The 13,121-nt window shown below is 41.7% G+C and overlaps 1 protein-coding gene across 2 annotated transcripts in view; it reads left to right on the forward strand.

The window, feature by feature from the left end:
* LOC119315685 (methionine S-methyltransferase) overlaps positions 1-11,126 on the forward strand; it is a 13,383-nt gene extending 2,257 nt beyond the window's left edge. The window contains exons 1-12 of one of the 2 annotated variants that reach the window (XM_037590216.1): positions 3,489-3,744; positions 5,521-5,714; positions 6,082-6,288; positions 6,394-6,489; positions 7,368-7,556; positions 7,748-7,936; positions 8,013-8,249; positions 8,376-8,510; positions 8,643-8,954; positions 9,063-9,242; positions 9,480-10,445; positions 10,610-11,126. In XM_037590216.1, coding sequence (XP_037446113.1) covers positions 3,504-3,744; positions 5,521-5,714; positions 6,082-6,288; positions 6,394-6,489; positions 7,368-7,556; positions 7,748-7,936; positions 8,013-8,249; positions 8,376-8,510; positions 8,643-8,954; positions 9,063-9,242; positions 9,480-10,445; positions 10,610-10,924 — 3,261 coding nt within the window. In that variant the 5' untranslated portion in view covers positions 3,489-3,503 and the 3' untranslated portion in view covers positions 10,925-11,126. Of the gene's footprint in view, positions 1-3,488; positions 3,745-5,520; positions 5,715-6,081; positions 6,289-6,393; positions 6,490-7,367; positions 7,557-7,747; positions 7,937-8,012; positions 8,250-8,375; positions 8,511-8,642; positions 8,955-9,062; positions 9,243-9,479; positions 10,446-10,609 lie in introns of those variants that run through there. The other variant, XM_037590212.1, reaches the window with a different exon arrangement.
* Positions 11,127-13,121: the final 1,995 nt, after the last annotated feature.

The following is a 13,121-nucleotide window of genomic DNA, read 5'->3' on the forward strand; positions in this document are numbered from 1 at the left end:
AATGGGTCAATCTGAAGATTGGGCCAGCGATCGATACAGACAGGTTCGGCCCATCACATCTTCGTGGCGCACGGCCATGAACTATCATCTACAGTAGCTTCCCACATGGGGAAAAATGGCATAATTTGTACTACTACTTAATGATTTTTGCAGTCCAAATCTAGAGTGCACACAATTTAGAACACATACACGTCGGCTTAAAGTTCAACGCCACTGCTGCAAAAATGGCTTCTACAAAATGTAAAAAAAGCGGTGATGCAAAAATAAAATGAAAAAACGGTTGATGAAAAATGGCCAGATTTAATTAGATGTATTCACACGTGGAAAACACTCCTGATTATAATATTTTTGGTTTGTGATTCCTGACACTAGGACAATTATATTATTGAATTCATCAAGGGTGAAAATGAAAAAGAAGAAGCGGACTATAAAATTCCCTATCTATCCCTCTCGGTCAAATTATCCATCCATCTATCTATCTCTCGACCAGTCGATCCTTCTCAAAAAACAAGCTGTCAAGTGAGAAGAATTTCCATATTTTATTTGTCTATATGTGTTTGTTTCGTCTTTGCTATCGTAGTCGGTGACAATGAGAGTCCATGGCCTGGTGATGGATTTTTTTCTATCCATGCTACTAACAACTAACTCAAACCTTAGCTAGGCGAGTCAACCTTCAAGTCTTACTTGCCGTTTTTACAGTTTTTACGATAAGTACTCATGGTGTGTCACAATAATCTTTTTATAATTACTTTTCACAAGTAAAATGTTGTCGTACGTATTGTGTACCAAGAATAAGAATTTGCATAAACTGATATCAAAACATCCGCCCTGCTAAATTATATGTATAAAAACTTGTGGAACATCGAAATAATTTGGGCAGCTTTCGTTTTCTTGAAAAGAAACAAGATGGATATTCAAGAATTTATAATTATCAAAATGAAAACGACAATGAAGCACGTGAGACCCATGGTAATGAACTAGTTGTTTTTTAGCATAAGGGGCGCTCCTTAATTATTGCTGTGTAGCCCGCATGCACGTGACTCGTGAAGTTGATGTTATCTACAATGTCACCGCTATACTGAAATCGACACATTGTTGCGTGTAATGGGGCCATGTGTTAATTAGGTAAACTTCACACGTGGAAAACACTGTTAGTTTAATTGTCGTGGGGATGAATATGACAACATATGATCTAGAAGACAAATAATATTATCCACATAAGTGAGTTGTCAATTGTCATACACGCGACTTACCAGGTTAATGCATGCTAACATGTCGGTCTATTCAAGTCAACGCGTTGTTGTGTGTAATGGGGCCATGTGTCAACTAGGTACACTTCACATGTGAAGAAAAAAAAAACGCCGTTAATTTTGATTGTCAAATATAGCAACATTGGACACTCAATAATTTTTATCCGCATACATGGTTCATCAATAGTCATGCATCAACTCTTGATTACCTTTGGTACCAAGATCAACACATGAGGAAAATCATTCATAATTTTCATGAGTGAAAGATAACTATTCATATTAAATTTAATTAATTTTCTCAGGGTAGATTAAATATGTACGTTAGTTAGTGGTTCATGGCAGTTAAAGTTAAAATTATAATTTAGCTAGGCGAGTCAACCTTCAAGTCTTACTTGCCGTTTTTACAGTTTTTACGATAAGTACTCATGGTGTGTCACAATAATCTTTTTATAATTACTTTTCACAAGTAAAATGTTGTCGTACGTATTGTGTACCAAGAATAAGAATTTGCATAAACTGATATCAAAACATCCGCCCTGCTAAATTATATGTATAAAAACTTGTGGAACATCAAAATAATTTGGGCAGCTTTCGCTTTCTTGAGAAGAAACAAGATGGATATTCAAGAATTCTATAATTATCAAAATGAAAACGACAATGAAGCACGTGAGACCCATGGTAATGAACTACTCCCTCCGTTCCTAAATATTTGTCTTTCTAGAGATTTTAACAAGTGACTACATACGAAGCAAAGTGAGTGAATCTACACTCAAAAATATGTCTACATGCATCCGTATGTTGTAACCATTTCAAATGTCTAGAAAGACAAATATTTGGGAACGGAGGGAGTAGTTTTTTTTAGCAAAAGGGGGGCTCCTTAATTATTGTTGTGTAGCCAGCATGCATGTGACTCGCGAAGTTAATGTTATCTACAATGTCACTGCTATACTGAAATCGACACATTGTTGCGTGTAATGGGGCCATGTGTTAATTAGGTAAACTTCGCACGTGCAAAACACTGTTAGCTTCATTGTTGTGGGGATGAATATGACAACATATGATCTAGAAGACAAATAATATTATCCACATAAGTGAGTTGTCAATTGTCATACACGCGACTTACCAGGTTAATGCATGCTAACCTGGACCCTCAATTTTGATTGTCAAATATAGCAACATCTGGACCCTCAATATTTTTATCTGGATACATGGTTCATCAATAGTCATGCATCAACTCTTGATTACCTTTTGTATCAAGATCAACACATGAGGCAATTCATCCTCATAATTCTCCTGAGTGAAAGACAACTATTCACACTAAATTTAATCAATTTTCTAAGGGCAAATCGAATGTGTACGTTGGTTAGTGGTTCATGGCAAGTCAAAGTTGAGATTATTTCTTGTCCCATCTGCTACTCATTTTACAGCAATGGCGGCGAAGACAAGAAAGAAGTCATGACACTCCCATGCGCCGCACATGGGCATTGAAAAATGACGCCGTAGATACATCTTTATAGTGTTTTCGCCACCGAAAAAGGAAAAGCCGTGGATTGGGTTCACCCGGGTGTCCATTTAATTCCACGTTTCTACATTTTACTAGTAGCACGTTCAAAGGAGCAAAAGTCATGCACCAATAATACATCTACATACCAGTCGTATATTTTTCAAAAGCATCATGTATATTTCCAAATACATCTACGCACCAATAATACATTAGAAGATCTATATAATTATCCGCAGAATTCGAGGAAGAAAGTGGGAAATGGAAGATAGATAAAGAAAGGTATGTAGCACCAACTTGGTGGCTCACCTAACCCACAACCATCATGGGGTTTCAATGTTTTCAAAAGCATCATGAGGACATACTTGTAGCATTTGGGAAATCAAATTAAAGGAGCATTATTGTGCTAGATCTATCCATAGCCTCATAATAATTTGAAATTTAAAATAAATATTATTGTAATATTGAAAAAAAAACAATTTGCAGCCTCAGAAAACTCTCAAGCAAAAAATGAGTTGCTGGTGGTGTGATCTCCCAAGAATTAGGAAGTGACGGTTGTGCCCTCGTCGTCCACGGCGACGACGTCTAGTCCCTTCGCCCCGCCTCCACGGGCCGGGCCCCTATATATCCACCCGGCCTCCTCCCCGCCATTGCTGTCCACCTCATTGACCTCACACCTCACCTCCTCCTCCTCCTCCTCCTCCTCCTCCTCTTCCCACTCCCACTCGAACCTCGCGTCCAGAACGACGGGAATGGCGGCGGCGGACGTGGAGGCGTTCCTGGCGACGTGCGCGGCGTCGGGGGACGCGGCGTACGGCGCCGCCAAGGCCGTGCTGGAGCGGCTGGACGCGCCGGCCACGCGCGCCGAGGCCAGGCGGCTCCTGGGCGCCGTGCGCCGGCGCTTCGCCGCCGGCGGCCCCGCCGCCGGCCTCGAGTGCTTCCGCACCTACCACTTCCGCATCCACGACGTCGTGCTCGACCCCCACCTCCAAGGTCCCTCCTTTTCCCTCCCTCTCCATCCGCATCCGCACAGAGAAAAAAATATATACAGTAAATCTGCCGCCATTGGCGGGTAAGGCTCGGCGATCTGCGCGCGGCGCCGGAATCCCGCGGCCCGGCGGGAAATCCCGGCTCGATCCGGTTGCCGCCGCCGCCGGAAATCCCAGTTTCTTGACAGGATATTTTCCCCCCAGTTCTTATTATTAGTCACCACCAAGTATACCCATTGTTGCGCTGCCACTGCTTGCTAAGTGCAGTGCTATCATCATCAGCAGCAGCCCAACAAAAAGACAAGTATATATGCAGCCCAACAGGATAACATTTTGCATTACTCAAGCAGCACACACGACAGCGATCTTGTTTGTTTGCTGCCATGCCTGTCGGATCCTTTGGGGAGCCGTGTAGCCCATGTGGCCGCTGTGTTAGGTGTCCCTGGGAGGATTCGGTCCCCACGCTCTTCATCCGGGGAGCAGCTTGCCTGGGTTGCTGAATAAGTAATCTTAATTTGGACACTCTCCGTTTGGCCCTTTGTATCGAATGGGGAATGCCTTTCTTCATCAGTGTGAACTGTTCCGGTTCAGGATTCGCTCCTGGATAATAGTCTTAATGCGATTGTGACATGCCTCCTTGCATGAGGCTTTGCTTTGTTACTTAGTATTAAGTATGTCTCACGGTATCAGCGGTCTGGCTGCCGGGATCAATCCGGTTTTGGCAGAATTACGGGCTCAATCCGGTTACTGCCGTCAGTAATTTTTGTTCTTGTCGTCAGTAATTTGGTTCGGTGATAAAACATTTGCCTAGCTCAGCGGATTCTAGTTATTAAATTGTTGTTTACTGGCAGCTCAGTGGAGAGTACTATTGCGTGATCGCCATACTAGCAAACACACCGAAGATCTGACTTTCTGTGCCCAGTGACTGAGCCACCCAATTGGAAGGAAAACGATTACATTATTAACTAAATAACAAGGGCACAATTATGTGTGGACTCTATAGCATACAGCACAAATGTATCTATCTTGTTTGTTGCGATGTGTATGGGATCTTTCAGAATCGGCGTATCCCATGATTGCGTTGGAGTGCTGACCATGTGGCCGTTGTGTGATGCTGTTCGCTGCTGTAAGCTAGCGTAAAGTGTCCCTGGAAGGATATACTATACATCTACAATATTTATGTATGTACAATGATTCGGTCCCCATGCTCCTTATCCAGGGAACAGCTTGCCTCGGTTGCTGAGTAATTTAGGCTGTCCATTTGGCTCTTTTATAAAATGGGATGGGAAATGCCTTTCTTCATCTGTGTGACATGTTTCGGTTCAGGATTTGCTCTTGGACAATCTTAAGTTAATATATCCGATCCTGGTGGGCACCTTTTTGAGAGATTCCTCAATCATCAAGTATAATATTTACGTATGCAATTTAGAAACAGGGAGACATTTTTTAATAGGTCAGAATTCAAATTGAGCCAGACCTAAGATCTACTGGGGATAGTTAGCTAGGTGCATTCAGGTATATGGCTTCAGTTGGATGGCTTCAGTTGGACCACATTGGTCTGTTGAACACTTACTAACTTATTGGCTTGTGGAGGTATGATAAAAGGATCGAGGGAAACACATATGACACGATTGTTAATGTTTTTGTGTATAAGTTGTCGTCTTTAGTTGGCGCACTAGTAAAAGCTTTCCCAGTTCACTATGCATTAACTTTTTCCTGATCAAGTATCTATTATTTGGTTTGGTTTTCATATCTTGACAAATTTATCAACTGCTTCTAGGATTCCAACAAAGGAAGAAGCTAACAATGATGGAGATACCCAGCATTTTTATTCCAGAAGATTGGTCATTCACTTTCTACGAGGGTCTCAATCGGCATCCAGATTCCATCTTCAGGGATAAGACAGTAGCAGAGCTGGGATGTGGCAATGGTTGGATATCCATTGCACTTGCAGAGAAGTGGTGCCCTTCGAAGGTTGGTACCTCATGTTCTGTGGATATTTATCGTATCTTCTTTGTTGCAATTGTGGGACCTGTAGCAGTTAGAAAATTACTCAGCTCACCTGACATGAAACTTTAGGCGCGTGCCAATCTGCTGGCGGTCTAATTTGCTTGGTATACCTGGTAAAATAATACCTGTTGAGCATATTGCTTTCAAACTTTGAGCAAGGCACTACCACTACATATTATTGCTACGACGATTAACAATCGCTTTCCTTTGAAAGGAAGAAAACAAGAATGACATGCACCTTAGTAGTTTGAGGCCACACATATAAGTGAATCAAATTAGTTTGCAGTCAGCTCGAGATTAACTTACTTGAGCATTATTTGTTCTTTTGAAGGTCTATGGTTTGGATATAAACCCAAGAGCTATCAAGATTGCATGGATAAATCTTTACTTGAATGCACTCGACGATGATGGTCTCCCAATCTACGACGCAGAGGGGAAAACATTGCTGGACAGAGTTGAATTCTATGAATCTGATCTTCTTTCTTACTGTAGAGATAACAAGATAGAACTTGATCGCATTGTGGGATGCATACCACAGGTATGGTCAGGTTTTACCCTCTCTTTCTTTTTTTCTTTTTTTTTGTGAAAGGGCATTATAGTCGATCAGAACTTAACGAAAATGCCCTTAATATCTGCCTGTCAGATTCTTAACCCCAATCCAGAGGCGATGTCAAAAATTGTAACTGAAAATTCAAGTGAGGAGTTCTTGTACTCACTGAGCAACTACTGTGCTCTTCAGGTAAGTTGAGATATGTCTTCTATTTAAACTCGAGCCATTCAGTTTACCTGTTACTAAATGGTTACTCATGTCGGAGTCCCCAAATCTTTTTTTTTTCTCAAACAACGAAAGGAAAAGAAAACTTTTAAATTGTATCTCATCCAAGGACTTTTGGATCAATGAAGCATATAGTATTAGAAGTCTACTTAGCAATGTTCGCTCATAACCTGCTTACAAAATATGCGTTTGAACATTTCTTTTTTCCTTGTAGGCATGTGGTCCTCCTATCTTTACATAAGAAAATGAAGTTTTTCATGTATGCTTTGCTTTGTACTAACGACATGGTTCCACCAGTATAATCAATTTAACTATAGGTACTTAGGAACCTAGGATGGAGAGCACTGGCAGTATATAATATACTCCCTCCGTCCGAAAATACTTGTCATCAAAATGGATAAAAAGAGATGTATCTAGAACTAAAATACGTCTAGATACATCCCCTTGTTATCAATTTTGATGACAAGTATTTCCGGACGGAGGGAGTATATTGATAGGGGTTAGCACACCAAATCCTGGGTACTAGGATTACTTGGCAGTAATCTGTAATAGAACTCCACCTGAAGTTCCACCTATTGCATAATTTTTGGTCTTACAACCTGTATGGACAAACGCGGTCAGCACCCCAGTCTTTCCTATAAAAAATGGCTGATGGAATATGGAAATTATTAGCAGCGGTATTTACTTTTAGCATGTTGAAATTTTCCTTTCCTAAAGAATGACAATTCTTATGCCACAATGTTACACTGTATTACTCAAGTCAATATTTGTTACTAGGGCTGATTGTATGATTCTAGCTTCCTGTTGTTAATTTGTTATTTTTGTGAACTTACTGCATCCAGGGTTTTGTTGAGGACCAATTTGGCCTCGGGTTGATTGCTCGTGCTGTTGAAGAAGGGATATCTGTGATAAAGCCTAGTGGTCTTATGGTATTCAACATGGGAGGCCGGCCAGGACAAGGTGTCTGTGAGCGACTATTTCTACGCCGTGGATTTCGCATCAATAAGCTCTGGCAAACAAAAATTATGCAGGTAATGATGCTTTGACAAACTAATCAGAGTGTTTCTCATGCAAGCATTACATCCTGGTTAGGAGAAATATGCTCTTCATGTTGCATACCAATCTTTAGCTGGGCCTAGAATTTTCATCTACTAGCTTACATTTTTATATTACAAGGCCATTTATTGTTAAGAATCATTACCAACTAGTTGGGTCTTTGCAGGCTGCCGACACAGACATCTCTGCTTTAGTTGAAATTGAGAAAAATAGCCGACATCGCTTCGAGTTCTTCATGGATCTTGTTGGGGATCAGCCTGTGTGTGCACGCACAGCATGGGCATACATGAAATCTGGTGGCCGCATTTCACATGCTTTATCTGTGTATAGCTGTCAACTTCGCCAGCCCAACCAGGTACCTATGCTCTCTGATTACAATTATTAAAACAATAATATAGTGGCAGGAATAGTACTAATTTGGTGAATTTCAGGTGAAGAAAATATTTGAGTTCCTTAAAGACGGATTCCATGAAGTCAGCAGCTCCCTTGATTTGTCCTTTGATGACGATTCTGTTGCTGATGAAAAAATTCCTTTCCTAGCATACCTAGCTAGTTTCTTGCAAGAGAACACGTCTAATCCTTGTGAGCCTCCAGCTGGATGTTTAAACTTCCGGAATCTTGTTGCTGGATTTATGAAGAGTTACCACCACATCCCATTAACTCCTGACGTAAGACTTGGTGTTTATTCCTGTGCAATTATGTTTGTTTATTAGAAGGATTTCATAAGATCAACCTATTTGGTGCTTCTCACTTATGCTTAATGTGTCACTCCTTTTTCTTTGCTGGTGCACCAGAATGTTGTTGTGTTCCCATCCCGTGCTGTTGCAATAGAAAATGCTCTTCGATTGTTCTCACCGGGACTTGCAATTGTCGATGAACACCTAACCCGGCACTTGCCCAAGCAATGGTTAACATCTCTAGCTATTGAGGTACTTTGATCAATCCTCCCCTCTCTCTTTCCGCGTGTGTTTGAAACTTGGGAAAAATACATTCCTGTTCTGTGAAGAAAAAGTTAATGCTGACAAGAAATCTGATGCGGTTGCCCCTCTTTTGAATTTCAGGAAAGTGACCATGCTAAAGACACTGTAACTGTAATCGAAGCACCACGCCAATCAGATTTGCTGATTGAGTTGATCAGGAAACTGAAGCCTCAGGTTGTTGTTACTGGCATGGCTCAGTTTGAGGCTATCACCAGTGCTGCTTTTGTGAACTTATTAAGCGTAACGAAAGATGTTGGTTCCCGATTATTACTAGATATTTCAGAACATCTGGAGTTGTCTAGTCTGCCAAGCTCAAATGGTGTATTGAAATATCTGGCTGGAAAGACCCTACCTTCGCATGCGGCCATATTGTGTGGCTTAGTAAAGAATCAGGTGCGTGTCAATCAGCCTGAACTTTAGTTAAACTGTTGTGCATTCTTTTTTATGTACTTTAGAATCATCTCCTTAAATGTACTCATTTCTGTTTGCTAAATCTTGCAGGTTTATTCTGATCTGGAAGTTGCTTTTGCTATCTCTGAAGATCCAACTGTTTATAAGGCATTGTCACAAACTATTGAGCTACTGGAAGGACATACTTCTGTGATCAGCCAGCACTATTATGGTTGTCTTTTCCATGAGCTGCTGGCGTTTCAAATTGGTGACCGGCATCCACAACAAGAGGTAAACTTGGCTTGCCTCTTCCAGTTCTCCATCTCACTCAGTTCCGACCACAAGATGCCGAATGCCCTGTTTAAGTGGACACTCTCCTCAGCACGAGCCAGCTAGTCCTTGAATTTGGATTAGTTCCCTCTTAGATGGGTATTTGGATTACACCACAATGAGCTCCTCAATGTGTTTCGAGGTGTTTGATTTATGCTTTTCATCTTTTCTCTCTAATTTTTGGTTGCTCTTTTTCAGAGAGAACCTGCAGAAGTGATCTCTAAGGAGATGATAGGGTTTTCAAGCTCAGCTATGTCTACCCTAGAAGGAGCTGAGTTTTTCGTTCCTGGTTCCAAGGAATCTGGTGTCATACATATGGATCTGGACCGCAGCTTCTTGCCAGTACCTTCTGCAGTGAACGCCTCCATTTTTGAAAGTTTTGTTCGTCAGAACATCACTGATTCTGAAACCGATGTCCGTTCCAGCATTCAGCAGCTTGTGAAAGATAGCTATGGCTTCTCAGCAGACAGCGGTTCGGAAATTATATACGGGAACACCTGTCTCGCGCTCTTCAACAAGCTTGTTCTTTGCTGCATGCAGGAACAGGGCACCTTGCTTTTCCCCTTGGGCACCAACGGGCATTACGTCAACGCGGCAAAGTTTGTGAACGCAGCCACCTTGACTATTCCAACAAAGGCAGATTCGGGCTTCAAGATCGAGCCAAGCGTTCTAGCCGCCGCACTAGAGAAGGTGTCTCAGCCGTGGGTCTATATGTCTGGCCCCACAATCAACCCTACTGGCTTTCTGTACAGCGACGCTGATATAGCAGAGCTGCTTTCTGTCTGTGCGAAATACGGAGCTAGGGTGGTGATAGATACCTCCTCCTCTGGTCTGGAGTTCCAATCTGCCGGCTGTAGCCAATGGAATTTGGAAAAATGTCTTTCTACTGTGAAGTCTTCAAAGCCCTCGTTCTCCGTTGTTCTGCTCGGAGAGCTGTCCTTCGAGCTGACCACGGCTGGGCTTGACTTCGGGTTTCTGATTATGAGCGACTCGTCCTTGGTTGACACATTTTACAGTTTCCCAAGCTTGAGTCGGCCACACAGCACGTTGAAGTACACTTTCAGGAAACTGTTGGGTCTTAAGAACCAGAAGGATCAGCATTTCTCTGACCTCGTCGCTGAGCAGAAGGAGACGCTGAAGAATCGTGCCAACCAGTTGATCAAGGTATGCCTTTTGCGATATCCTGTGTTTAGGCTCTCTGTTTTCTTCCACTTATCAGTTCTCCGATACCCTTATATCCTTGGTTTAATTTGAGTACTTCGATGTCTGCCACACATGTCTGACACATTCTTTCCTCTTGTTTTATTTTCCTGTGATGTGATGAACAGACACTTGAGAGCTGTGGCTGGGATGCCGCGGGCTGCCATGGAGGCATCTCGATGCTGGCGAAGCCGACCGCCTATATTGGCAAGTCGCTCAAGGTTGACGGCTTCGAGGGCAAGCTCGATAGCCAGAACATCAGGGAAGCGCTCCTCAGGTCCACCGGGCTGTGCATAAGCAGCAGCTCATGGACCGGGGTGCCGGACTACTGCCGGTTCAGCTTTGCTCTGGAGAGCGGCGAGTTCGACCGGGCGACGGAGTGCATCACCCGGTTCAGGGAGCTGGTCCTCGGTGGCAGTGCTAAGGTGAATGGTAGCAAGTAGGGCTGTTGGGTGGGTCAAGTGGGTGAAGAAACTGTAAAACCTGAAGGGATGAGATGAGATGTAACCACTCTTATCTGTCTTTACCTGTTTGAAATACTTTGTTTCAAATCCAAATGGAATAAAATCACGTAATCTCTGATGTAAATGTATTTGGCAATCGGCTTCTTGTGCTCTGAAGAATGCACTGCATGTTTACTTTTAATCAGAAGATGATTTGTTTTGTACTCCTACCATTTTCTTTCAGCGTAGTGGTGCTGGATATAATTAACCAAAGAAAAAGGAAGACCTGCACTGCAGGTACATCTTTTTACTTGTTAATTTGATGAAGAACATAGCAATAGTTTTTGAAAAACTCAAAACAAATTCGGAGTACGACCGTTGTGTTGCAGAGTTAAAAAAGGACTACTGTATTCCATATTTCGGTTTTTGATTTAAACGAATTGGGAAACATGACATTTTTGTTTGAAATGAAGAAAAAGGAAGAACAGTCAAAACTGTTGGAAGTTATAATCCATTGAGTTTTGAAGGGATACAAACCTGCGGCACAATATGACGCGGGTTGAATTTCTCATTATGTTGTTTACATGATAAGACTTTAGCCTTTATGTCCATAACTTTATGATGGAGCTGAGCTCATCAGAGAAAGTGTTGTTTAGCTGAAAGTGACATTCTGCTCCCAGGTTCAAATGCAGCCGGGTGAACAGTGAATTTTGAAAAAAATATATGAAAAAACAAACGATTCCGAAATTCTTTAGACAAACATTCTTGGGTGTTCTCCCTACTGATGATTTTTTGTAAAGAGATCACGTTCCACTCATACATCTCGTTAGTTGATTAGAGACAGAAAATCTTCGTTAGTTGATGCACGCGTCCACTCATACATCTCGTAGATACGTTTTTTTTACAAGAAATAACACCGTTCAAAATGATACCAAGAGAATACAACAATACAACCCATGCACCACATAGTATGTTGTTAACATGGGAGTAAACAAACCCCACTCGACTATTTCTAGCCGGCCGCGCCTAGAAGACATAGAATCCAACACTTTCGCGAGTCGCAGCGAATGATACAAGAAAGGTATGCAAAACATTAGATAGTTCTTTTTCTTTTGTTAGAAACAATAAATAATGTATGATAGTGCTATATCCGCCATATCCATCAACCGTCCTACACCATGCACACCAACTAGAATTTGAGCCCGTAATGCTTGTTTGGAGTGACACCCGCCCTTCTCCAATGTTGTGGTTGATTGCAAAGAGCTCCTTGATGGAAACCAGTTGTCTCTTCAGGACCCCAATGGCGAGCATCTTCGGAGTTGGTAAGAATCTTGATCGACAAGGTGAGATACGAGTACTAAGCCGACTGTCGATCACATGAATTTGAGTATGGCCTTGTTCTCTTCAACGGTTGCCAAGCAAGTTGGAGGTCACTGGCGAGACCAAATTCTTAAGCAGTCTCGCCTTCATTGAACTTGATGTTTGTGGACTCGTGAAGAAGCATTTGCAATTTCGACCTGTGTCTTGTGCATAGGGCTTCATGTCGTTCCACACGATCGAACAGTAATGCTCATGCAATTGGTACTCTTTTATCACATACTTAAGGGAGTTTTAGTGCATTATTTGTAATGCTTAGTTAAGTCAACAACTGTCCTTTTTTTTCCTGCAAAAAAAAGTCAACAACTGTTTCATTGCTATTCGCTAAAAGTGTTAGGAACGGGTAGAGCCGCAACGGGACATTTTCTATGTACATCAAGTTCCTACCCTATTTGAGTCCTAAGCCCCCGAGTCCGCTCAATGTTACGTGGCCCGACAAGCAAAAGTTCATACTACTTTGGACTTTATATAGTTATTCGGATAAATTTGGCTCTGCCCCATCTCTACTTTATGCGTGTAACTGTTTTATTTATTTATTTTCTCAATAGAATGTAATACAAAAAATAAATAAGACCTTTTAGAGGTTTCAATATGAACTATATACGGAGGAAAATGAGTGTCTAAAATATGTATATATACATCAGTATGTAGTCTATATTAATTTTTTTTAAAGATCTTATATTTAAAAATGGAGGGAGTATCAACAATTAAGTCATAAATGACTAGTTATCGCAACTTAAATGTAGGAAAATCTGAGGGCCAGAATATACATATTACCTGTTAGCGTACTGTATGTAATTATATATCAATTTAAAGAACA

The sequence above is a fragment of the Triticum dicoccoides genome, chromosome 1B (assembly GCF_002162155.2).
Source record: "Triticum dicoccoides isolate Atlit2015 ecotype Zavitan chromosome 1B, WEW_v2.0, whole genome shotgun sequence".
NCBI lineage: Eukaryota > Viridiplantae > Streptophyta > Magnoliopsida > Poales > Poaceae > Triticum > Triticum dicoccoides.